This window comes from Sturnira hondurensis, unplaced genomic scaffold (genome assembly GCF_014824575.4).
Source record: "Sturnira hondurensis isolate 20B ecotype Veracruz unplaced genomic scaffold, ASM1482457v3 Scaffold0006413, whole genome shotgun sequence".
NCBI classification, from domain to species: domain Eukaryota; kingdom Metazoa; phylum Chordata; class Mammalia; order Chiroptera; family Phyllostomidae; genus Sturnira; species Sturnira hondurensis.
Genome location: NW_028079044.1, coordinates 43,340,596 through 43,367,575, shown reverse-complemented (window position 1 = coordinate 43,367,575; position 26,980 = coordinate 43,340,596). Strand labels below are relative to the sequence as shown.

General features: G+C 44.5%; 1 protein-coding gene across 1 annotated transcript in view; it reads right to left on the bottom strand.

Moving 5' to 3' along the window:
- Window positions 1-362: 362 nt before the first annotated feature.
- Window positions 363-26,980, bottom strand: part of FER1L6 (fer-1 like family member 6) — a 104,516-nt gene continuing 77,898 nt past the window's right edge. The window contains exons 33-41 of the mRNA XM_037048486.1: window positions 23,075-23,245; window positions 18,513-18,673; window positions 16,191-16,333; window positions 13,913-14,001; window positions 13,373-13,471; window positions 10,594-10,835; window positions 5,984-6,147; window positions 2,740-2,840; window positions 363-1,244 (exon numbers count right to left, since the gene is read on the bottom strand). Coding sequence (XP_036904381.1) covers window positions 1,061-1,244; window positions 2,740-2,840; window positions 5,984-6,147; window positions 10,594-10,835; window positions 13,373-13,471; window positions 13,913-14,001; window positions 16,191-16,333; window positions 18,513-18,673; window positions 23,075-23,245 — 1,354 coding nt within the window. The 3' untranslated portion in view covers window positions 363-1,060. The remainder of the gene's footprint in view (window positions 1,245-2,739; window positions 2,841-5,983; window positions 6,148-10,593; window positions 10,836-13,372; window positions 13,472-13,912; window positions 14,002-16,190; window positions 16,334-18,512; window positions 18,674-23,074; window positions 23,246-26,980) is intronic.

Below are 26,980 nucleotides of genomic sequence, written 5' to 3'. Positions count from 1 at the left end.
CTTAGCTGACAACCCCAGCCCCCCCCTCCCCACTTTAGATGGAGTAGCCTATCCAGGCTGTGATACTTTGAAGATCAAAGGTTCACTGTGAAGAACTGGCCCCATCCGTCACGTGCATAGGATATTGTTTCTAAGGCTGCTTATGAAATTGGTTTGTGCTTTCGAGTCATGATAGAATCTACTGCAAAGGTAGTGAGACTAAATGGTGAATAGTGCGCCAAGGGTGGCCATTCAGATTGTGGTCTGTGGAACACCAGATTTGGTGGGGTGTACAACTCTGACTGAAGGGAATTCTTACTGGCACTTGGAGCTCCGCCCCTGCCCCTACACACAGACACAAAATTATATTTTATGTTCACAAAATTCCCACTTGCAAATTGCCACGGAACATAAACCCCAATGGATTTCTCCAGAACTCACTGCTACTACTGACCCCAAGTTCCACAGCATTGACTATAATGAAAAGCCAGTGACATCTCCTCTCTAGATAGGAATTTCAACAATGAATTATTTTAGGCAACCGATATGACGTTTTCTCCAAGCTGGTTTTGTAACCCGAGTGAGTGAGTGTGTGTTGGACACTGTAAGGATTAAACAAAGTTAAGAGATATGGGACTGGTTACATACCCTGTAATTGCTAAAATGTGTTCAGTTTATTTGCTGTAAAGTTTTTATTTAAAAGAAGGTACTTCCAATAAAATCTCAGGCCCAGAATTAAACTTCTCAGGATAAAATCAGTTGTATAAAGAAAACATTTGCATAAGTCCATATGAGGGGCTGTTGATGACCCTGAGGGGAAGGAGTCGTTATTCCATGCTGCCCATGGGTGAAACATGACTTCAAGCTTCTAAATATAGAGGTGATGGCAGGGACTGCTCCCTTCCCACATCCTCCGAGGAGATCTGATCTGTCCTTAGACGTAGGGACTGGTTCTTGGCCCTCTGGGTTCACCCCATTAGCCCTCAGCACAGTGCCTGCAAAGAGCACAGGTTCTCATATACTTACAGGTGAGGAGGAAGAGAGAATCAGTGAGAGGGAGGGTCTGGTCCTCCAAGACCCGCTATGAGCCCACAACGATCTTTCGGCTGATGGCTCCCGGCAAGGTGTAGATGAATAGGACCAGGAAGATGATGAGGATGATCAGAATGAAAGCAATGATGATGTACTTCTTGTAATTCTTCCAGACAAGGTGGTACAGGCACTTGAAGGGGCTCACGAACCAGGAGAAGGAGGTGTCTGGGCGGCTGAGAGAGAAGCAAGAGGAAATCAGGGAAGGGGGTCCTGCTGCCCACCTGCAGAATTCTCTAGACCATGGCAAGTATTTCTGACTCCTACTTCTCCACAAGGAGAAGCCTGAGAATAGGAAAAGTAGACCATGGTGGCTTAACACAGAAGCAATCTATCCTTTGGGGCAATAATGATTTCTCATCATTTATAATTTGGTCTCGTGGAGGGCAAGAGTCTGGTTAGAACCAGACAGAGGTCTGAGGGTCCCCCATCTGTACGCTGACCAGCGCAAGCCCCACCTCTTCCCTGAAGCCCATCCTGACCACCCAGTCCATAATGAGCCCCCTCATTTCAAATTCTTATCTCACCTATCACTTGACTTGGCCCCTTTCTGAACATAACCTATTTGTCTTATATAGTATGATGACTATCCTGAGCACTTGACTATCCTGTGTGTCTCCCTGAACATACTGAGGGCTCTCAGGAAGCAGAGCTTAGGTCTTACATCTCTTTAGTGTTCTTCAGAGGGTTTTTTTAGTCGGTGCACACTGGGGGAGCTCAATAAGTGATTTTGAATTAGTAAATCAGTTCCTAACACTGGGGTAGATGAAAGGTACAGTCAGAGAAGGGACCACTTAGCTTGAGACACTTGGGGTCTGGGGAGGGAGAGCACAAATAGAATTTGAAAGAGTATGTTGCATGCATATTTCATATCTGTATATGTTGACTTTTTTATATTGATATATAACCGTGGATTAAATTGAATACAGTAACGCTTCTAGTAATTCCACTTTTGGGGAATTTACTTTAAAGTAATACTTCATAAAGGGGAAACCTTTTTGTCATATTATGATAATGGAAAAAAGGTAGATATAAGTTAAATATTCAGTCATGGGGGGTAACCAATTCAACTGTGGGCATCAAGACTATGGACTATGCGATAACCATTAAAAAGTCCTAATTATGACAACTGTGGGAACGAAAGAAAACTTTTCAGTAAAGGATAAGTGATATCTGAACCCAATTTTGCATGTAAGATTACAGAATGAGTAGATGAGAAAACCATGTGAAATTCACATTCACATAAAAGTAAGCCAGAAATACATGGAATCACTCTAGAAGTGCTTCTGTGGCAGTGTTACAGAAAACGTGCCCCCTCCACTCGCCTCTGTCTTGTTTTTAGAGAAGTTTCAATGACAGAAAAAAAAGCTGCGTGGATTGATGGCACCTGCTGGCGCCTCCTGGCTTCTCAGTTCTCCTGGCGGGATCCTCGCAGGGTGTCCAGCCTGCGGCCCATGTGCAGCCCAGGATAAAATGCAGCCCAGCATAATAAAATCATACATTTACTTACAGCATTATGGGGTTTTTTGTGTGATTACGTGTTGCAATGTATTTAATGTGTGGCCCAGAGACGCCAAAAGGCTGGATACCCCGGTGCCTCCATCCTCTCATAGTGGGACTCAGAGGGCCTTCCCCAGTTCTGCCGCCGCCCCCACCGAGGACGCCACTCACTTGGGCTTGGCCAGGGGCTCTGGCTCCTTCCTCGCTTTTCCCACGGGGTTTTTCTCAGCTTCTTCTGCAGTCACGAGGTGGAACTCAGCTTCCACCTTCCCCTGCAGGAAGATAAAAGCTTCAGTTGCTGGTCACAAAGACCTGCTGGGGCACCACCAACCTTCCGGGAAAATGTCATTATGTGGGAGATTGCCGGGAAGTGCTTTGATGAAGCGGCTGCTTGATTTTGAGAAATAGTGGTACCTGTCTGGCTCTGCAAAAAGCCTTTTTTTAGGATGAACAATGTGAGCTCTGAAATGATATTACAATACTATTGAGTTTTGTGAAAAGAGAGAGTCCTAGGTGTATACAGACACATGTGTACCCAGGCACATGTACTATTTAATTTGTAATCATTTATGGCTGAGGAAACCAAGATTGAATGAGGTTTGCTAAGCTGTGTTATAAAATTAGGATCTGCACTCATGCCCTCTGATATGAAACTCTACCCTCTGCTGTTGTACATGTCCAAGGGACTCCTTTCATGGAAGAAAAGAAGCTGAATATTTATTTAACAATAAATAAATATGCCTTTTCTGTTAGATTTCAGAGGAACTCCACAATTATTGCCATGGCTCTGGCATTAGAACATGATTTTGACTTTTATCCAGGGGCTGAACTTGGGTAGCCTACGGAACATTATAGTGTAGGGCAGCATAGCACCGTGTGGCAGAGTGCAGCGTAAGAACTGGGTGAATAGGACACGGCGCAGACACAGCTGTGTCTGAAACCAGGCTCTGCCACTCATTCGCTGTGTGACCTGGGTCTGTTACCTTCCCTCTTTTGGTCACATTTTTGTGGGGATGTCAACCGCATGCATCCCATAAGGCTGCTTTGAACAATAAATAAAAGAGCACCTATACAGGACTCAACTTTGTGCCTGGTCACGAGGTTGAGTCCTGTACAGTCACTTCTTAAAAAATGATGGCTGTTACCTTTGACACTGTTTCATGGGTAGAAACACATAATTTAATGAGAAACATATCCTGCCCATAGAGGAAAATACCAAAGACGTCCCAAGGACCCAGCTTCCCAGAGGGAAAAAGATGCGAAGAAAAGGGAGGCAGAGATGATAAAAATGAATCCTGCCCTGCACACAGGACTCATCATTTAATGTCATGAAGAGCCTGTCCCTTTCTCCCTGCCCTGCCTGAGTGGCCCCAAAGCACTCATTTGGCCTCAGAAAGGCAGCACGGGAAGGTGCTCTTTGACACACACTGATAAACGCCGCACAGAGGGTTCCAAGTCCCGTCTCAGTCATCAGTATGCAGCCAAGCACCAGGTAAAGGCCTTATGCTAATCACATCCTCCAAATGTAAATTTACATCAGAGCAAGAAAAAAAAGGACAGTTTGAGAGACTATCTATTAACCCAGTGACACCTGTGCAGGAAGCAAAGGTCCTGAAAAGACTAGATTTGTTGTTATTGCACATGTCATGAATATTCATGGTTTCCAAATTCACCTGCCTAGAGGGTGAGGCTGGGCAAGGCTGAGAGGTGGCTGTGTTCAGGCCAGACGTGCCTTCTGCAGCAGTAATTCTGGCTATTAACAGCTCTCACTGGCCTGAGAGGAGGCAGGGTCTCATTCATCAATGGTGGGGACGTACCCTGGCAAAGCCCTTTAGGAAGAGGAATACACTTAGACCCACATGGGCATACATACATACACCTATACCTATACATGCATACATATATGTACATGTGAGTATGTGCATTATCTAACACGGTCATACTCCAGACCTAGGAATTCCAGTCCTGGGAAGCTGAACTAAGGAAATAATTCCAAACTCGGAAAAAGCTTTCTGTACAAAACATAGTCGCCTTTCTTTTGGATGTTCAGACTGCCCTGTCACAGTAAACTCATCCTCTGTTTTTCTGCCCTGGACCTGGACTCAGTCATTTCTCCAACGACACCTCTTTCTTTTAGTGTGAATGGGTGTTTAGAAGCCAGGATCTAGGGCCTATAGGAGTCTTCTCTGCTAGCGAGCAGTTTTTACCTTTCCATCATCCTCTGTTTCTTGAAAAATTCATGTTCTGCCCTGCTTGACCCCTCAACTCCCTCAGAGTGAATTAGGTCCCTCCCTCCCTCGTCTCTCTTCCCTTTTGTGTGACAGACACTTCTATTGGTTCATGCATGGCTGCATTATTAATACATCTCTTCCTCTCCCTGGACTTCATCAATCAGTTCTCTGACTGAGGATCTAATTGCTAAGCTGTGAAGCCAGACCTAAGACCAGAGGCTGCCATGTAGCAAACCCTCAATAAGTCCTTAGGAGAATGGAAAAGAATGAACCTGCCTGGAGTCTCATTCTCTTTACCCAATTCCTCCCCTCAGCGGGGATTACACAGAGGATGGAGGGAAGAGAAAACTCCCAGAAAACATACTAAAACCAGATACTGTGGAGTCAGGCTGGCAGCTGCCATTCATCCAGTCAAGTTCAAAGGGAATCCTGGCCTCACACCCACTAGACCCCCGGTGCAGAGAGAGGGAGAGAGGATAGTTCTCTCTCTGGACTGGCTCCCTGGACATGCTGCTGCCACTGGGCACAGGAGCAGAGTGGAGAGCATGCTTGCCCCCAGAGGAGGTCAGCAGCAGAGAAAAGAGGCCACCAAGTCCTTTTTCTCAACTTCATCCATCACTACTGTCATCCCTCCTCCCTCACAGAGAGTGGGCAAAGGGCAAAGAAACTTTCTTCCCGGCGTTTGTGAAAGGTCAGAATTCCCACAGCGTGTGCCACACAGTAGGACCAAGCCGGCAATGCAAGGACAGGGACGAATGGCTCTCCCTTCCATCACTTTCTCAAGGACATTTCCAAAGGATGGATTGCTTTCTAAATGGAGTCTTGTATTTGAAGGTGAAGGGATAAGGAATTATGTAACATTTTACATCATTCAAGACTTGGTGCATAATTTGTAGAAATGTTAAGAAACACAACACACAACTAATGCCGGGGGCGTAAGTTCAAGCCAAAAGGACAAAACCACCCGGACAGAGTCAGCTATTAAGCCAAGTATGCTGGAATATGGCAGGCTTAATGCATTTGTAAAGGGTTCAAAATTCTTGCTCCTCGGCAGAACCTTTGCCTAAAGGGCTCTCTGTTATTTTTGCTGCCAGGCACTTCACTGGAAGTTTGCAAATGACTCATTTAAAAAGCAGACTGCTCCTTGCCTGCCCCCCACCCCATCTCCTACAGCTGCCACTTACTGTGAGTTCTTTGTTTTTAGCGAAAGGCCACCAGCCTCGCACACGCTTTTGCTGGAATATGGAGATCTTGCTCTCCTCGCTTGCATTTTCAAACTTGGTGAGACCACAGGCTTTGGCAGACTTGGCTGCCCGGGGGAAACTATTGAGGTCCATTTCCAGGGAGCCTGTGAGGAGATGCCCATAACAGTTAGGGAAAGGCTTTTAAAATCAATCCCCATTCTTAACTCACCCATCTACTCATCCATCCATCCATTATCCATCCATGCATTCATCCCTCAGCAGTCATTCAATCAGCTCCATATTGGATCCCTAGCACAAGCTGGGTATTGGGGATACAAATATGATCAAGACATATTTGGTGCCCTCAAAGCACAAGTGCAGAGCTACAGTATGAAACCGTCAAGCCTCAGTGTCGGGTGTCGCTGCTGCTGGGCGTCTCTGCCCCACGACTGCAGCCTGAATTATGTGCCTGTCTTCTGAGCCTTCCCCTGCCTGGCACAGATCGGCCTAGGAGAAGCCCCTTCTCCCGCCTCACCTTCCTCTGTGAGGCCGCTTACCCCCTCCAGGTCAGGGACTAACTCTCACAGTCTTTGTAGCCACCCTTCAAGGCCTTGGTGGGGGCTCTACATTGTATTCTTCAGTGAATGAATATTAGGCAGACTCAGAATGTCTATGAGGGCTGCCAGAGCTTTCCATAACTAATAACCTTTTCTTATTACAAAAGTAATATTTGTTAGTTGTGAATATTTAGAACATGCCCATAAGAAAAAATAATAGAAAAAATGTCCATAATTCTGTCCCCCAAAGTTGGCCACTGCTCCATGGATTAGTCTCTATCCTTATCATCCATCTTTCTCCTTGACTGGCTCTATCACTTTCTTTTATACATAGATAGGTTACAGAAAGGAAATTTTTTCTGCACTCTTTTTTTACTTAATGCATCTTGCACATCTACCCAACTCATTAAATGTTATGCTATGTTTGTGGCTGCAGGGTTATCACATTGAGTGCTTACTGTGTATGAGGCACTGTGCTTACCTGTTAGATGATATTATCACATACACAGTTCCCAACAGGCTCTGAGATGTGCAATATTACTACCCCCGCTTTTACAACTAAGGAAAACCGAGGCACAGAGTAAACCACTAATTAGCCCCAAACGTAACAGCTTCTCAAGGGAAGAGCAAAGATCCATTTAAATCTGTTTGAATATGTATCTTCCACCATATGGAAGCACCATAACTTATCCACCCAATCCTTTATTTTTTTATTTTATTTTATTTTATTTTATTTATTTATTTATCTTTAGAGGGGAAGGGGAGAGGGAGAGAAACATCGATGTACGGTTGCCTTTCGTGCGTCCCCTGCTGGGAACTGGCCTGCAGGGAACCTGCCTGCAACCCAGGCATGTGCCCTGACTGGGAATTGAACCGCGATCCTCTGGTTCGCAGGCCTGCGCTCAGTCCACTGAGCTACACCAGCCAGGGCCACCCAATCCTTTATTAATGGCTCCTTGGAGTGCTTCCAATTTTTTACTATCATAAATAGCACTGCAATTATTATCTTTGTAGCTAAATCAGACCAAGCTCCCCCAAACATAGGACACAACCCTCGGCATTCATACGGCTCCGTGAAGCCCTCGGCTTACCCAGGAAGTCATCCGAGGAGAGCCTTTCAAAATCCCACACCTGGAGCACCAACACGGCTGGCGCCTTACACTCCATCTTCTCCAAGGAAAAGATGTTCTCCCTCTTGGTGATGACCATGTGCTTCTCAGCTGGCAGATACTGAAACGGAAACAGGAAGCGCCAGTTGAAGTTCCCCTCGCCAGTCAGGGAGTTGTAGTGCACGTCTGTCTCCTGCTTGTCGTCTTCCAAACCCTTTATCCACCTGAATAAAGGCAGAAAAAGAACGAAACACTCAGGGCAGGTTGTTCAGGCACCAGTCTAATCGAGGGATTTAACTGGTTCCAACGTGGTCACAGATTATGGTCTTCAGATCATGAAATAGTTAGATAGTTAGAGTCAGATAGAAGTTTTCACTGATCTGAAAGGGAAAATAGATGATAAAGGATCTGAAACAGAAACAGATTCTAAGGCCGGTTGGGGAAATGCATTCAATTGCCTGTGGGTAGACCCGAAGCCCCGTGCAATAAAAAAGGAAAATTCAGGACACGTGAAAGCAGAATTGGTCTCCTCTCATCCTGAGAGCCCTCTTTGTCAGGGGTGCCACCTCTGCACCTTAGTGTTACAACAAGATGACCCACTATGTTGAGACCTCTAACAGTGACCTAACTTAGACCTGTGATATCAGGCCTGTAACTGGCCCCCTTTTCCCTGGTTGTGGGTCTCAAAACCCCAGGAGGCCTGCATCAGTGTGGCATGGTGGGTACGAGAGCTGCCTGCACCCACCTGGGTTCCAGTCCTGGCTCTACCACTTACTAACTGTGCCGCCGTAGATAAGTTACCTGACCTCTCTGTGCCTTTCTTTCACCTGGAACATGGAAGCAGTGACAGCACCGAGTTCATAGGGTTGTTCTGAGAAACTATATGTGATAATATCTGTTAGGTGCTTTGTGTGCGCCAAATGATTGATACGGTTACTTCATCTTAGTATTTCCTAGTCTTCCTCCTCCATACCCAGAATAAAGTAAGCTACAATGAATATATATCCCCTACTACATAGTGAATTAATTATTGAGATAGATACTTTTCATACAAATTAATTGATAATGTCAAACCATGTGTTTCCTGAAAGCAGACATCCCTCCCCCACAGAGCAGGGGAGGGTGAAGACCATTTCCTCTCAGGGAAGTGGCACCACTCAGGGTATGGACACAGATACTGTATTTTGCTGGGTATAATGTGCACTTTTTTGCCAAAACTTTTGAGGGAAAAATAAGGATGCACATTATACATGGGTAATACTAATTCAGTGTCTATGTAAATGTTTTTAATTCTTTATGCTTATGTGTTAAAAGTATAACTATAGAAAGCAACAACAATATCCATATACAAAATAATACACCGGAATACAATAATGGGTTTTGTCTCTAAATACGAATAAATAAATAAATGAATTAAAAAATTAAAATAATTTTTTTTTCTGAAAGTCTGGGCCAAAACATAGCTGTGCATTATACATGGCAAAATGTGGGTATTCAGCTACAGATGGCGCCCCCTGAAGCAATATGTATGTGGTACCTGTTATGAGGAGAGGAGTGAGAAACAGATGCTACGAGAGTGTTGGAGAGCAGAGATACATGGTTCTTGACTTCCTGGAGCTACAGCCACGGTGGGAAGGGATTTGGACTCAGGGATTTGGATGGGGTGGCAGAAGTCACCAGAGAGAGATGTGCAGAAGTCCTATGGGAGAAAGGAGAGAAGCTCAGTGGACCAAAGAGCAGAAAGCAAGGGGGAGTATTGATCCAGCGAGATGAGGCTGGAAGAATAGGCAAGGACTAGTCATGGGATATTTGAGGGCATATTAGGTATTTGAATGAATGTTCAGAGAAAACAGGGCACCATTAAAGGGTTTCAAGTACACAACTGACATAATCAGATCATGTTCTGAAAAGCAATCTCATGGTTCAACCTAGAGAACAAATTATTGGAGGCAAGAGTGAATATGGAGAGACCAGTTCATATTATATTGGTGTTTCAGTGGCTTCAGCAAGAGATAATGGAGAAGAAGACTGTGGGGGCGATATGGTGGAGATGGAGAGAAGTGAACTGTGCTGATAATTCTTTGAGAGGTAAAATGGACAAAATTTGATGGCATGCCAGAAATGGGGGCATCAGTGCGGAGGAAGAGTTGTTGGTTAGGGAAGACAAAGAGATATCAAGACGAGGCTGAGGTGAATGGTTATCTGAGCTACAAATTTCTATCACTTTTGCTTCTGATTCTTCACCCTCTTATTTCTCTCCCTGACTAGAGACTAAAAGGAAGCCTGTTATAGCCAAGGTGTAAAAGATACTATATCCTTAGTTCCCTGGGGCCTAGGTGGGTATCTTTTTTATCAGTAGAGCCAGCAAATGGGAAGGTCTAAGTTTTAGCATTTGTACCAGCCTTACAATCTTCTTCTTCTCACTTAATCTTCCATTGATGGCCCATCTCTCTACTTCTTTCAGATATAATGGTATTTTGAATGTTCCTCAAAAAGTCTAACTATATAATATTTAATTTAAAGAAATGCGTATATAGCAAGATTTCTTCACAAAGCTATGTTGTTGTTTTTTAAGATTTTTATTTATTTATTTATTTATCTTTAGAGGGGAAGGGGAGAGGGAGAGAAACATCGATGTACGGTTGCCTTTCGTGCGTCCCCTGCTGGGAACTGGCCTGCAGGGAACCTGCCTGCAACCCAGGCATGTGCCCTGACTGGGAATTGAACCGCGATCCTCTGGTTCGCAGGCCTGCGCTCAGTCCACTGAGCTACACCAGCCAGGGCCACCCAATCCTTTATTAATGGCTCCTTGGAGTGCTTCCAATTTTTTACTATCATAAATAGCACTGCAATTATTATCTTTGTAGCTAAATCAGACCAAGCTCCCCCAAACATAGGACACAACCCTCGGCATTCATACGGCTCCGTGAAGCCCTCGGCTTACCCAGGAAGTCATCCGAGGAGAGCCTTTCAAAATCCCACACCTGGAGCACCAACACGGCTGGCGCCTTACACTCCATCTTCTCCAAGGAAAAGATGTTCTCCCTCTTGGTGATGACCATGTGCTTCTCAGCTGGCAGATACTGAAACGGAAACAGGAAGCGCCAGTTGAAGTTCCCCTCGCCAGTCAGGGAGTTGTAGTGCACGTCTGTCTCCTGCTTGTCGTCTTCCAAACCCTTTATCCACCTGAATAAAGGCAGAAAAAGAACGAAACACTCAGGGCAGGTTGTTCAGGCACCAGTCTAATCGAGGGATTTAACTGGTTCCAACGTGGTCACAGATTATGGTCTTCAGATCATGAAATAGTTAGATAGTTAGAGTCAGATAGAAGTTTTCACTGATCTGAAAGGGAAAATAGATGATAAAGGATCTGAAACAGAAACAGATTCTAAGGCCGGTTGGGGAAATGCATTCAATTGCCTGTGGGTAGACCCGAAGCCCCGTGCAATAAAAAAGGAAAATTCAGGACACGTGAAAGCAGAATTGGTCTCCTCTCATCCTGAGAGCCCTCTTTGTCAGGGGTGCCACCTCTGCACCTTAGTGTTACAACAAGATGACCCACTATGTTGAGACCTCTAACAGTGACCTAACTTAGACCTGTGATATCAGGCCTGTAACTGGCCCCCTTTTCCCTGGTTGTGGGTCTCAAAACCCCAGGAGGCCTGCATCAGTGTGGCATGGTGGGTACGAGAGCTGCCTGCACCCACCTGGGTTCCAGTCCTGGCTCTACCACTTACTAACTGTGCAGCCGTAGATAAGTTACCTGACCTCTCTGTGCCTTTCTTTCACCTGGAACATGGAAGCAGTGACAGCACCGAGTTCATAGGATTGTTCTGAGAAACTATATGTGATAATATCTGTTAGGTGCTTTTGTGTGCGCCAAATTATTGATACGGTTACTTCATCTTAGTATTTCCTGGTCTTCCTCCTCCATACCCAGAATAAAGTAAGCTACAATGAATATATATCCCCTACTACATAGTGAATTAATTATTGAGATAGATACTTTTTATACAAATTAATTGATAATGTCAAACCATGTGTTTCCTGAAAGCAGACATCCCTCCCCCACAGAGCAGGGGAGGGTGAAGACCATTCCCTCTCAGGGAAGTGGCACCACTCAGGGTATGGACACAGTTACTGTATTTTGCTGGGTATAATGTGCACTTTTTTGCCAAAACTTTTGAGGGAAAATTAAGGATGCACATTATACATGGGTAATACTAATTCAGTGTCTATGTAAATGTTTTTAATTCTTTATGCTTATGTGTTAAAAGTATAACTATAGAAAGCAACAACAATATCCATATACAAAATAATACACCGGAATACAATAATGGGTTTTGTCTCTAAATACGAATAAATAAATAAATGAATTAAAAAATTAAAATAATTTTTTTTTCTGAAAGTCTGGGCCAAAACATAGCTGTGCATTATACATGGCAAAATGTGGGTATTCAGCTACAGATGGCGCCCCCTGAAGCAATATGTATGTGGTACCTGTTATGAGGAGAGGAGTGAGAAATAGATGCTACGAGAGTGTTGGAGAGCAGAGATACATGGTTCTTGACTTCCTGGAGCTACAGCCACGGTGGGAAGGGATTTAGACGCAGGGATTTGGATGGGGTGGCAGAAGTCACCAGAGAGAGAGAGGTGCAGAAGTCCTATGGGAGAAAGGAGAGAAGCTCAGTGGACCAAAGAGCAGAAAGCAAGGGGGAGTATTGATCCAGCGAGATGAGGCTGGGGGAATAGGCAAGGACTAGTCATGGGATATTTGAGGGCATATTAGGTATTTGAATGAATGTTCAGAGAAAACAGGGCACCATTTAAGGGTTTCAAGTACACAACTGACATAATCAGATCATGTTCTGAAAAGCAATCTCATGGTTCAACCTAGAGAACAAATTATTGGAGGCATGAGTGAATATGGAGAGACCAGTTCATATTATATTGGTGTTTCAGTGGCTTCAGCAAGAGATAATGGAGAAGAAGACTACAGGGGTGATATGGTAGAGATGGAGAGAAGTGAACTGTGCTGATAATTCTTTGAGAGGTAAAATGGACAAAATTTGATGGCATGCCAGAAATGGGGGCATCAGTGAGGAGGAAGAGTTGTTGGTTAGGGAAGACAAAGAGATATCAAGACGAGGCTGAGATGAATGGTTATCTGAGCTACAAGTTTCTGTCACTTTTGCTTCTGATTCTTCACCCTCTTATTTCTCTCCCTGACTAGAGACTAAAAGGAAGCCTGTCATAGCCAAGGTGTAAAAGAGACTATATCCTTAGTTCCCTGGGGCCTAGGTGGGTATCTTTTTTATCAGTAGAGCCAGCAAATGGGAAAGTCTAAGTTTTAGCATTTGTTCGAGCCTTACAATCTTCTTATCACTTAATCTTCCATTGATAAGCCCATCTCTCTACTTCTTTCAGGTATAATGGTATTTTGAATGGTACTCAAAAAGTCTAAGTATATAATATTTAATTTAAAGAAATGCTTATATAGCAAGATTTCTTCACAAAGCTATGTTTTAATAAGATAATAGCTCGACCAAAATCATCAAGTAAGACAAATATTTGACAAAAGTGAGTTTACCTAACAAGGTGAATAAGAGGAACTCCTTTTGTGGGATGTGGGTGGAGTAGCTTCCGTGAGGTTAGGTTTGGTTAGGGGTTCAGGAGGCAGGAAGAGGACAGACAGGGAGGAGGGGGGTTGTTGACGACCTTACCCTCTAACATAAATATCACTTGACTTTTGTCCTGTGAAGATATTCTCATCCTCTAAAATAACATCTTCAGTGTTCCAGATGGTTACTCTCAGTTCATATCTGGAATCAGGGAGGGCAGCATTCGGTTAGAAACGGTGAAAACTGAGTCGATGAGTGTTTATGTGATTCTGGTATTGCTTTGAGTCTATAAGTTTCTTCAACTTTACCGAGTTCAAAAGTATCAACACTTAAGGTCTTGGTTCCTTTAAAACCAACCATCTCAGCTAGAATCGCCAAAGACCTGAATTTTTCTGAGTGGATCCTCCGTCTATTAACCACCATTTTTTCAGAATGTGGAAGCTCCATTGCAGTCCCAGAACACAGGGGCCGCCGTTCCAATCTCCACACTCCCCGCTGCTGTGATTGGCCAGGTAGAAAGTGAGGTATAATTATCAGGTGCCAATTGATCAATACAACACATGAGACCCAGATCAAATGTCATGATCGTTCAGTCTGCTCCCATGAGCTCTTCCCCTGGAGGCTGGGCTGCAGCTCACTTACCCTTTGGGTTGCCTTGGGGAAATGTCAACAGGAGGTCCCGGCTGAGGCATATCTGTGGGAAACATGTCCACCCACATCTGCAGGCGGCCCTTGGGAAGAAAGGAAGACCTCCTTTAGCTTTGGGGTGAGGGGGAGCATACCCCATGGGCAATAGACCATTCATGGTTTTAACAGATCTCTTTGCTAGAAATGGATTCTAGATGCAGCTTGGGAGCTTTATACATGTTTAGAATATTTGTTGACAAAGGCAGAACTTACATGTTAATGAAGAATTAGTCGGAGCATATATTAAGAGCAGGAGAAGGGCAAGCAAACTCTGACTGAGCATGTGTTATGTGGCAGACAAAGAGCTATGTGCTTGATAAGCATTATCCCATGAACTGCCCCAATATCCCTGCTGGGGAGATGTTATTATCACTACTTAGCTCATGAGCAACATCTTGCCCCTGTTACACAGACAATATGTAGCAGAGTCTGGGTTCAACTCTTTCCTATTCAGTCTCTTTTTGACTAGAGACTGCTCTTTTTACAAATCCCCAAAGCTTAAGAAGATGATAATGCTATCTATTAGAAGTACATGCTTTATTGTTGCCAATGTACCTTAACATCCATTAGCTTCATTAAATGCTCACCCTAGCCATATTTCTGTGTTACACATAAAAAAAAATTCTTAGAGAAGTCAAAGAAATGATCTGAAATCCTACTGCTAATTAGTGGCAGAATAGGGTCTCCCATTCGTTGCCTTGAACTCCATACATCACACCTGTTCTGTTGCAAGGGAGTTAGGAGCCATTGGGGAGGTCTGGTGGATTACAGGTTCAGCTCTGTTGTATACATTCTAAGTACTGTCAGCTCAGGCAAGAAGGTCGGGCTGGGGTGGTCAGGGGTGATTTTATAAGAAGGAATTGGGGCTTCCACTTGAGTAGGAAAAATATGCTTTCATGAGACGGGGGGTAGTGGGAAGGAGCTTTCGTTAGAGGGGAAAAAAAGACTTCCTAAGGGAAGGGACAATATGAGAGAAGCTTCAGCATTTGGGAAGAGAAGAACCAATTCAGTGGAGGATTACAGGCCTAGACAAAAGTGGGATGATTTATTCTCTCCAGATATATTGACATTCAGCTTTAATCAAAAAGCCACATCTGATGGGAAAAAGGAAGGTTACCAGCAACTAAGTAATTTCGAATATCATTATAAATTTAGGAAACAATCATAAGCTTCTACATCTGGAAAAGGTTTACCCTTTAAGGCATTTCCTGACCCATCTCTAGATTTACATCCCAACTCTGCTGGGATAGGGTAGCAAGCTGGGTTTTCCTGCCTCATTAGAGTCAAGTTCATGGCTTTGCCCAAGTTACACAGTGAGTGCAGGGACAGGACTAGGGACTTGACCTACCTGGATGAAATTCCAGCTCTACTTAGCTGAGTAACTTTGAGTGAGTTAGTTAAACTCTCTGAACCTCAATTTCCTCACCTTAAAAGGATCATAGTAAGTATACAATACTCCTATATAAGGAGTAAGAGTAAGGTGACCCCCACAGCCCTGTTTGCCCAGGAAAATCCATTGCATCAGCATAATTACTAATAGTGACCTCTTCCACTCTCAAAATGACCACAGTTTGGATAAGCAATTCTATGATGATCCTAATTATGTGAGATCATTTATGTAAAGGACATAGTACATAAAAGGCTTTTAATAAAGTTTATCTCCTCTTCCCTTCTAAGTTCTAACCCAGATTTCTAGTTATTTTTCCACACAGTTTCTTCTTGTCAGTTCTTCAAGGTTAGCCACCACTTATTGCCTCTCTGGGAAATTTAGTGAGTTGTGTGCTTGTTAAAAGATATTTGGAGAAAGGCTTGAACATATCCAATGGATTTTGAAGTTTCTCAAATGTCAGAATGCTTCTAAAAGTTCAACAGCTCCAATCATAAAAAAAGGAAAAAGCAGTAAGTCTAACACTGATGCTAGGGCAGAGTTTCTTGACCTTGACATTACTGGCATTTGAGGCTTAATGATTCTTTGTTGTGAGGAGCTGTTCTGTGCAGAAGAGGATATTTAATAGCATCCTGACCTATACCCACGAGATGTCAGTAGCGCCTCTACCTACTTGACACAACCAGACATTGTTAAGTATCCCAGAGCAGGGCACATGTTTGTGTGTGAAATCTGTCCCCTTTAAGACCCATTATTCTAGGGTTCATAAGATTAACTTTTAAGGGGAAAGTCATGTTCCTCGGGGATGAACCCTCCTATCGGGGTCACACTTGTCTTGGCCACTACCTGCTCCATTCCTGGCTTATCCTTGTGGTACAGCGGCCGGGTTTCTATGTGCTCAGGAACCAGCCTGCACCCAGCCTCTGGGATGTCACTCCAAGAGTGTAAAACCTTGAGGGCCAAGTGCTCATAAGACTCCACTGTCTCATCTGCAGAGAAGAAAGAAAAATGAAGGAACTTGTCAGCTGTGTGTTCCTGGAAGAGGACAGTGATGGGCAGTCAGGTGCATTTTTAAACACATTCAAAGGCTCCTTTAAATACAATGAGTCATAAGAGAATCCAGCAGAAGAGAAAAAGAACAAAGAGAACAGAAAGAGGTGGGGGCAGTATGGTAGGAAGGAAGAAGAGGCTGAAAATTTTTGAGAGTGAGACATGAGATGGGTTGCGAAGAAGACCCAGAGACCATCACGGGTCTCGGAGTACAGGGCTCCCTGAATCAGATCTCTCCAGAGTCTACAAACCACAAGCTGGGCTTCAAGGTTCCGGAGGGGAAACATTTCTCGGAGATATTAAAACTGGTGATATTTGCTAACATGGAAGGGCGGTAGGACTTGGGGAATCAGGGTGACCCTAAACAACGTGGTGAAATGGGCACAATATGTGTTCATGGGTGACGTCTGTCTCTTCTCACTATTGCTTCAGGTTTCCCTCCTGCCACCTCCTGCTCACAGAAAAGATTCTCTGATCTATCATTTTACCAAAGAAAGTAATTCATGGATAACAACTACTGGTAGGAACATTATTTACAAACATTCTAAGGCAAAAATGGTTGAAAGGATCAAATCTTGACAGTTTAGAATTTGACACAGGCCAAATTTGACATAGAAAATTAAACTTTTTTAAAAAGGGGGAGGGCCACAAAAGAAATCTCCCAATCGTAGCAATTACAATCAGGAAAAGTTGATAGGGACAAACAAGTAATCAGTGGACTAAATCTTTGTCATGAAGTTTAATCCATCAAGAACTGATCTTTCAGATTTTGGGTGGGCAAAAACAAAAAAAAAATAGTTTAATCACGAAATACTGCACATTAACCAAGGAACTGATTTGGCTTAATAAAGTACATTGTAGCCCTGGCTGGTGTAGCTCAGTGGATTGAGCATAGGCCTGCGAACCACACGATCGCGGTTCGATTCCCACTCAGGGTGCATGCCTGGGTTGCAGGCCAGTTCCCAGCAGGGGACCCACAAGAGGCAACCAAACATTGATATTTCTCTCCTTCTCTCCTTCCCTTCCCCTCTAAAAATAAATAAATAACATCTTTTAAAAAAAGTACATTGTGAAAGAGAATATTTCTCAGCATAAATTCACCAATATGTCATTAATATACTATCTAAGTGTCAATGAACTCTGCCTGTAAGAACCTCCGAGAAGTTTTTGGGACCAAAACGACACGATAAAAAGAAATCCCGCCCTGGCTGGTGTAGCTCAGTGGATTGAGCACGGGCCTGCGAAGCAAAGGGTCGCTGGTTCGATTCCCACTTGGGGCACATGCCTGGGTTGCAGGCCGAGTCCCCAGTAGGGGACGCATTGATGTCCACACATCGATGTTTCTCTCCCACTCTTTCTCCTTCCCTTCCCCTCTCTCTAAAAATAAATAAATAAAATATTTTAAAAAAAGAAGGAAAAAAGAAATCCTGGCCTCAGGATGGCGGGATCACACGACGGCGTCAAAGCGAAGCCTCCCTGGTTCTTCCTGGCAGGTGCCAGGATGAGCCTGCGGAAAATCCCATCTCAGTGCCCAACAGGAGAGTTGGTGTAACATTTATGGGCGTCACGGGTCCAGTGACTTACCGTGCGTAACGGTCTTTTTTACATTGCTGCCTGCCTTTAGGCACGACAGTTCTACTTACGGGATCTCTACTGCGGAAACACCAGAAATGTGCAAGAACATGTACAGGGAGGTGGGTGGCAGCATACAGTGTCACTACAAAAAGTGGACACAATGTGAATAAATGGTGTCACCATAAAATGAACATCATCAACGGCCATTTCAAGGCACAAAGGAGAACTGTCGTAATCTATCGGGAATAGAAAAGGCAGGACACAAAACTGTATCTGGTGCATTTACAGCTCCATAAAAATGGGGTAAACGGCACGCACCACACACACAGACTGAAGGGAACTATGCCAGCATGCCGCGTGATGCTTATCTCTGCTTTAAGGGCATATAAGTGGTTTTCATTATCCTCCTTACGTTTCCATATTTTCTTTTCTGAATATGCATCACATGTACAACAGAGGGCCACTGTCCCCAGCCACAAGTACCACTAGAAGCAGACGTTTCAGAAGAAGTGTGAAGCCAGCAGGCTGCACTATGGGAGTTACCAGTGTCCTCTTCAGTGAAGACTGTCTTTCCAGAAAAGACCTGGTTCCCGATCTGTATCTTCCCAGGATGAAAGTATGGTCCATCCAGCTTGTTGTCTTTGCAAAGCTTGGTGAGGATTTCGGTGGGTTTGGATGCATCTCTCCAGGCATTGTATCCTTCTCTGAAAAGCAGAGAAAGGACAGGTAGGGCGAGGCTGGCTTCCCCTGGAAGGACCCACTCAATGTCCCTATTCGAAGGGCCACCTAAGTATGATCTGCGGTTTCCTTCAGATGCAACATGCCGTTCTATACACTTGGGCTAGTGTTTTAGGGTTTGTTTTTTCCTCTTTTCTGGCCAATACCTCTGCATATGTCTGCTTGCATGAAAAGCAGGACTTCTGAATAGCTTGACTTAAGAATCCTTTGCAAGTAGTTTTTTTTAATATACCTTAAAAATTGAAGTACAAGTTTGAATTGAATTGAATTTTAAAGTTGACCACTTCAGTGGCATTTAGAACCCTCGCAACATTGTGCAACCACTACCTCTATCTAGATCCAGAAAATTCCCAAGGCCCCGAAGAAAGTCCTGTGTCCAGTAAGCAGTTATTCCTCATCCTTCCTCTCCCTGACTTTGGCAATCACCAAGCTGCTTTCTATCTCTGTGGATTTCTTTGCAGGCTTTTGTTGCTGTTGTTTGGTTTTGGTTCTGTTTCTAGCAGAGTAGCCATTTGTCTGTTATTTATTCTAAGGGGGAAGCCTAGCTCATCCTTTCAGTCTCTCTGTTTCTTCTCTCCTCTCTGCTTCCGCGCCCCGGAATCATGCTGTAGACTCGTGACCCAAGCAGAAAGCCTAGACGTGCTGTGTCTCTGATCAGTGGTTTGCCCGGTGCTGAGTTTCTAAATCTTCCTGACCCCTTCATCCCTTACAAGCTAGTTGTTTGTTTATAAGTTAATTACTGGCACTGATGTAACCAAGATGAGCTTGGATTTCTCTGCACATTTTGGGACACAGATTTCATCCACATTTAACTCATCTAAGCATTTAAATCCATGAAAACATGGCCGCTGTCCTACACTGTCCCAGAGATGTAACAGATGGTCCTGGGAAGTCCATCCCAACCATGCCACACACAGGCCTCCCCTGACATAGGTGCTTTTGTCTTATTTTAAAACCTTTTCAGTAAACAAAGGTTGTAACTTCTCTGACTAAATGATTTTGCTCCCTGGTAACTCCACCATCAGGAAATTCTTCTGAACAAAGCATGCTGGCCGGTGGCTTCCTTCCCTGACTCCAGCTGATCATTTTCTGAGTGGTGCCGTCTCGGGTACTTGATGCAAATACCTCCCTAGAGTCCCAACTCTGAACTGGCTCTCTGGACTCAGGGAAGAGCAGGCCAGCAGCAGAGACTTGTCTGACATGTACTCTCTGAGGGAAACGGGCGGTCGGACTCTGTTCACGGGAGTCCAAGGGGACAGCCCTTCCAGCGGGCCATTGGACATGGACACTAAAAGTCCTTAAAATGTCCATTCATTTCAGTGGAACACACGTCTACAGAAGAATGCTGAGTGGATTACCAGAGAAGTGTTCAATGGCTTTTGTGTGTGATTGCTTACAGCAGCAATATTTCTAATAAAGAAGAAAAATATAAATGCCTTAAAGTTCATGAAGGCAAATTGGTTATATCATTTCATAATGAACTCACCTGATGGGACACTATTGAGCTATTCAAATAATGATGTTGAAGAATATTAAATGATATTATAGAACGCTTGTAACAGAAAGGTTACCAAGACAAGTAGTTTCCACAATTGCACAGAAAGTGTAAATCCATAAAAATTGCACAGAGAGGATAATCTTTGGGGGGGATAGCATAGAAAAAATACTAAAAGGAAACACATAAAATTTTTTACATAGTTATCTCTGGGTAAGAACATTTGATCATTATTTTGTACTTTCTGTATTTCCTAAAATTTCCACACTGAATATATATTATATTCAGAAAAAAACATTTGCAAAAGTATACCATGAAAATCTAATATTTTAATATTTTCCTAGCTGAAATTTGTAATTGTAAGGTTTTCATTCTTTTTAAGATACCAGATACAACATATTTTTAAAAATAAAGCTGGTAGGCTATATTTTCAAATTAAGCATAATTTAAAATCTTTGTTAAGAGTGAGAGTTCAGCCCACTATGCTCTCATTTTTAGGTTAGGGATTTAGCTCAATGGGTTTTGAGAAAACTGAATAAGATACTCCATGTGAAGTGCTTGGTGTATCATAAGTTCTGATAAGTGTTAGTTATAATTAAAATATATAGGACTTCCAGCCAAGATGGAGGTGTAGGTAAACACACCATACCTCCTTGTATAGCCAAAAGAAGAACAACAACAAATTTAAAAACAAAAACCAACCAGGACTGACAGAAAATTGAACTGTATGGAAGTCTGACAATCAAGGCGTTAAAGAAACATTCATCCAGACCAGTAGGAGGGGCAGAGACAGGCAGCCAGATAGAGAGGACTCATGGCAAGGCAGTGGCTGGTGGACCAGGGAGGGCAAGGTGGTGGCTGGCAGACAGGATGGTCCCACATTCATGTGCAGATAAACCAGGAGGAACAACTGGGGAACAAGACATACCACACAACCCAGGGTTCCAGCGCAGGGAAATAAAGCCACAATTCTCTGATTGAAAACACCTGTAGGGGTTAAGGCGGCAGTGGGAGAAACTCCCAGCCTCACAGGAGAGTTCATTGGAGAGACCCACAGGGTCCTAGAATGTACACAAACCCACTTACCTGGGAATCAGCACCAGAAGGGCTCAATTTGCTTGTGGGAAGTGGGGGAAGTGACTGAAAGCCAGCTGAGAGCTAAGCAAGTGGCACTGTTCCCTCTCTGACCCTTCCCCCACATACAGCCCCACAATGCAGTGATGTGAGTTGCCCCGCCCTGGCAAATACCTAAGGCTCCACCCCTTACTAAGTAACAGGTGCTCAGAGACTAAAAACAAAAAGGCTCAAATGAAAGAACAGATCAAAGCTCCAGAAAAAATACAACTAAGTGATGAAGAGATAGCCAACCTATCAGATGCACAGTTCAAAACACTGGTAATCAGGATGCTCACAGAAATGGTTGAGTATGGTTACAAAATAGAAAAAGTGAAGGCTATGAACAGTGAAATAAAAGAAAATATACAGGAAACCAACAATGATAGGAAGAAAACCAGTACTCAAATCAACGCTTTGGACTAAAAAGAAGAAATAAACACTCAACCGGAACAGAATGAAGAAACAAGAATTCACAAAAAAATGAGGACAGGCTTAGCAACCTCCAGGACAACTTTAAACATTCCAATATCCAAATTGTAGGGGTGCCAGAAGGAGAAGAGGAAGAGAAAGAAATTGAAAACTTATTTGAAGAAACAATGAAGTACTTCCCCAGTCTGGCCAAGGAAATAGACTTCCAGGAAGTCCAGGGAGCTGAGTCCCAAATAAGTTGGACCCAAAAAAGCACACACCAAGGTATATCATAATTACATTAGCCAAGATTAAACATGAGGAGAAAATCTTAAAAGCAGCAAGAGAAAAGGAAAGAGTTACCTACAAGAAAGTTCCCATCAGACTGTCAGCTGATTTCTCAAAAGAAACCTTACAGGCAAGAAGGGGCTGGAAAGAAGTATTCCAAGTCATGAAATCCAAAGACCTACATCCAGGAGGACTCCACCCAGCAAAGCTTTAATTTAGAATGGAAGGGCAGATAAAGTGCTTCCTTGGGAGATAGGGCTTTCTATCTTCCTTGGCAAATAAGGTCAAGTTCAAGGAGTTCATCATCACCAAACTCTTATCATATGAAATGTTAAAGGGATTTATCTAAGAAAAAGAAGATAAAAATATGAACAGTAAAACAACAACAAACTCACAACTATCAACAGCCAAACCTAAAAAAATAAAAATGAATAAGCAAACAACTAGAATAGGAACAGAATCACAGAAATGGAGATCACATGGAGGTTATCAGCAAGGAGCGGGTGGGGAAGGTACAGAGAATAAGTAGCATAAATGGTAGGTATAAAATAGACAGGGGGAGGTTAAGAATAGTATAAGAAATATAGAAGTCAAAGAACTTATATATACAACCTGTGGACATGAATTAAGGGGGCAGAAAATGTGGGTGGGAGGGGGGATGCAGGGCGGAAGGGACTAAAGGGGGGAAAATGGGACAACTGTAATAGCATAATTAATAAAATATATATATTTTTAAAGTGTTACAGTTAACTACCATATTTGCATTTGTGCTATATTAATCATTCTTCTGGCATCATTTCCATTGAGGAACTCGGCCAACCAGGCCCAGCTGATTGAGTGAACACATACAACTCGGCTCCTGTCTCTTAAAGAACCTAGTGCTGCCACCCCAACCCCAGCCACCCCCCACTGCAGGGAGCACCTTCATCAGACCGGCCCTGCTCACGTGGAGCCCATGTGAGATGTTAAAGCTGAGCCTTGGCCGGCCCTCCTGGAGCAGGGACGACCGGAAGCCACAGCCTGGGGACCCCATCAGCGTCCCTGCGGAGAAGGAACTTACATCTCATACTGGCTCTGCAGGCCACAGACGGCTCGGTGTTTGCTATAAAAGCGGTTCTCCAGGTCGATCCTGGTCTCGCCGATGAGGTCGTCTGTCCCAATCATGTCATGGTCGTAGATCAGGACGGAGAGCAGGGACTCCTTTGGGAATGTGGCCTGGATCTCAAATGACCTGCAGTCCAAGTAGAGGCCTCAGGAGTCAAAACCATTCACCTCGCCTACAGTTCATACAAAGGCACTAAGTGCTCAGGAACTCAATACTTGGTGGATATTTATTTGGTTTAACTTTTCATTGAGATGCAAACGATTTCCAATTCTGTTGCCACTTTTCAGACGCCAATAATCTCCTTCATAGCCATCAGCTGTGGACTATAACTAGGTTAGCAGCTAGATGCAGAGGAAAACCCCTGGGTTTTTAGTCTCAAACTGATTTCCAACCCTGGTTTCAGACCAGTAACTTTTTGATTGTAAAACTTGGGAAAGTTACTTCATCCCTCTCAACCTCCTTATGTGTAAATGGGGACAAATGTCTTCTTTTTTTAAAAGATTTTATTTATTTATCTTTAGAGGGGAAGGGAAGGAGAGAGGGAGAGAAATATCAATGTGTGGTTGCCTTTCATACGTCCCCTGCTGGGAACTGGCTTGCAACCCAGGCATGTGCCCTGACTGGGAATCAAACCACGATCCTCTGGTTCGCAGGCCCGTGCTCAATCCACTGAGCTATACCAGCCAGGGCCAGATATCTTCTTTATAGGACAGCATGGTGGCTAAATGTTGTTTTTATAAAACATTGTTTTTATAAAATGCATGTTTTACTTCTGGGCATTAGGCTGGTGCCCCCAAACTGTCGTTCCTTTCCCCTCCACTCTTGCTTGAGCAGGGAATGCCAGCCCAGTTCGTTGTAAATGAAAGCCCAATCAAAGGGGAACAAATCATAAAGGCATGGTAGTGCAGGGCCAGAATGCTGTCTCTACAGGACATGAAGCCCCCGAGAAAGGGGACCCGCCTTCTCATCTCTGCCTTGTTGGAGCCTGCACATCGCTGTGGGTGGCGGACAACACATGTGTCCTTGAGCTGTCAGGGACCTCAGTTCCTCCACCTTACAGATACAGACATTAAAATCCAGAGAACACAGTGACTTGGCCAGGAGCATAAATGCACCTAATGGATAGAAGCACTCTTCAGTCCTGGCTCTTCCCAGGATGCCACACCAGCGCGAGGTGCTGAAGGCGCATGGGCCCTGTGGGACTTCCTGCCACACTGCATTATCCGAGCTACAGAGCATTAGAGAAGATGAGGATTCAATTTCGAGTGAACCCCTGCAGGTCAGGAAAATGTCTCCCTGAAAACCAAATCAAGACACACCAATGTTTCTCTAGTGATTCCTGACCCTCGCTGCCCTGGGACAAGGTGGGGCGGCCTGGTAGCAAGGGACACAGAGGAGGCAGGGAGGAAGGGAGAATGAGGGCCATAGTTCCCCTGCCTGTCTGCTGCCTGCGTGCTCCACCAGTCCACTCAGCCCTGACTCACACGCTCCATTGTGGCAGGAACTGCAATCACAGCACAGCCAGAGCCAATGAGCCGTCCCCAGAGAGAACAAAGCAGGCACGGCCCCCAGCTCGGGGGACTGTAACTGACTGAGGCAGCTCCAGCAGGCTGGGGACATGCTGTGTGGGAAGAAATAAGCACCCTCCACCTACAGGCACAGTGCTGCCTCCTGGGGCTCCAGGATTTGGATTCCAAACAGTAATTGATTTCCGAGGCATCTCGCAATGAAGCCTGCAGCTGCCTGTCTCTGAGTGTACTTGTCACATGGCTGCTACCACACAGAAAGGACTTCTTAAGTGCTAACTGCCCCTGGCAACCATGACAGATGCCGCAATTGCTCTGTTCCTTTCCCCCAAACTGTATGCTCGATTAACCTCTCCTCACTTTTCACTGGGGCTGCCATTAGAATGAACTGCCCTGGCTGGACTCTCAGTCCCTCAGTGAAAAACTAGACTTATATTCACTTGTATGGATTTCCAGATGCAATGGTAGCTTGAGAGAACGCACCGTGACTTGGGTAAAACCTGAGACTTTTTGAAGCATTTCATACCGCTAAGCCTTCAGAAACAGTGGCGTATTTCTTCCCTGGTATGTGTTCTTTCGTTTGTGCCTTTGTTCACTTGACAATTATTACACATCCACTGTGTGCCAGGCACTGCGGTTGGTAAGAAAATGGGGAACCACCAAAGTCTGCAGACAGGTGCCCCCTCAGTCTGAGGCAAAGTGACAGGGTCCCTTTAGATCCCATTGGAACCTGACTGGAGGTTGGTCCATCCATCTGTTCATTCATTCATTCGTTCATTCACCCACCAGTCATGCAATCACTCATTCATTCTACAAATACTTATTGGCTACACGCTCTGTGCCATGCCCTATCCTCGGTGCTGCGGACACGGCGTTGAACAGACTAGACTGTTTATTGGCCGTGGGAGATGGCCAGTAAACACACAAACATGTCAACCCAGGTCAGAGGCCAGGGGAGGCAGGCAGCGTGCCAAAGGTCAGAGGGCGCAGCCTATGGCATCCTCATACAGCGGGGAGGTCCCAAGGAAGGGGTCCCCAGGCCTCAGGTCAGGCCCAGGAGCCCACCGCTCTTCCTTCAGGAGCACTGCAAGACTGAGCCAGCAACTTCTGTCTCGAGTAACCATAAACACCCATCCATTGAAGCGTGCACATGGGGAAGGCTTCTGGAAGATTCTTTGCAGTGCCGAGGCAGGAGGAAATATTCCATCACCCGATTCTCCTGTCTGTCACAGCCACAAGCAGGGGTAATAAAACCAGTCTACATCAGGGCACTGTGGTGAGAATGGCTAATAAAAAGTGACTACAAAGCACTTGGCAAAATGAAGTGCTAGTTACATAAACGGCAGATAATGCTAAAGGTCACCTCTGGATCAGGGAAGCAAGGGGATGTTTCCCTCGCGTCGTTTTAATCATTCTCATAAACCTGAACAGGCAAAATAACTTATTTCCTCATTTCCTCTGAAGCAGTGAAGTTGTAAGAGTCTGGCGCTGATCAAATATCAGAGAGTCCAAAGAGATCACAAGTGTGTACATGAATTTAAAGAAGGCTGATGGGGATTTCATCCCAAACTTCTTGTTACTCAGAAAAAGAAATCAAATGCACTTAAAATGTATCCACTGCTAAAATGATTACAAAGGGAGAGAGAAAGTGAATGTGTTTTGATTGTCTCCGATGGATTAGCACAGACGATGTACAAGGTGCTGTGCATTTAGTCTCCTAAAAGCTCCCGAGAGTCTAGTGTCACTGTTGTTGCTTTACAGATGAGGAACGCTGGGCTCAGAGAGGTCAAGCCACCTGCATAAAGTCACACAGCCTGTAGGTGGCAGGATGAAGCCCACAGCTGCATAACCCCAATGTTGACAGTGATCAGGTGCACAAGCCCCCGCAGGGAACACGAATGTCAGAAGACAAGTGGGCACGGTAAGTTTCTGTGACCTGGGGAATGCCCGCCTCACCTGAGTGTCCACAGGTGAAAAGCTCTTCAAAACACTTTGCAGGAAACGAAGCACATGTGGGGAATGCAGTCCAACTTTTTTTACTTTCAGGGGTCACCTCCAGTGAGGGGCAAAATGATACGAGGGGAAGTCCCTATGGTGGGAGACAGGACTGAAGGTCTGGCCCTTTCTCTTCCACTCATGAGCTGTGTGAACTGAAATACGGTTCTAAACCGCTCTGGGCATTGGGAGGTTTGACTGACTTGGGCCTTGACTGACTTGTTTGTAAAAAAAGAACCTCTCTGTCCAGATGCAGGAGGCTGAACCTAGGAAAATCATCATTGGAAAACTGCAGGAATGAAGATCGCCGTGCGCCACTTTGTAACAGAGGGGACCAAGG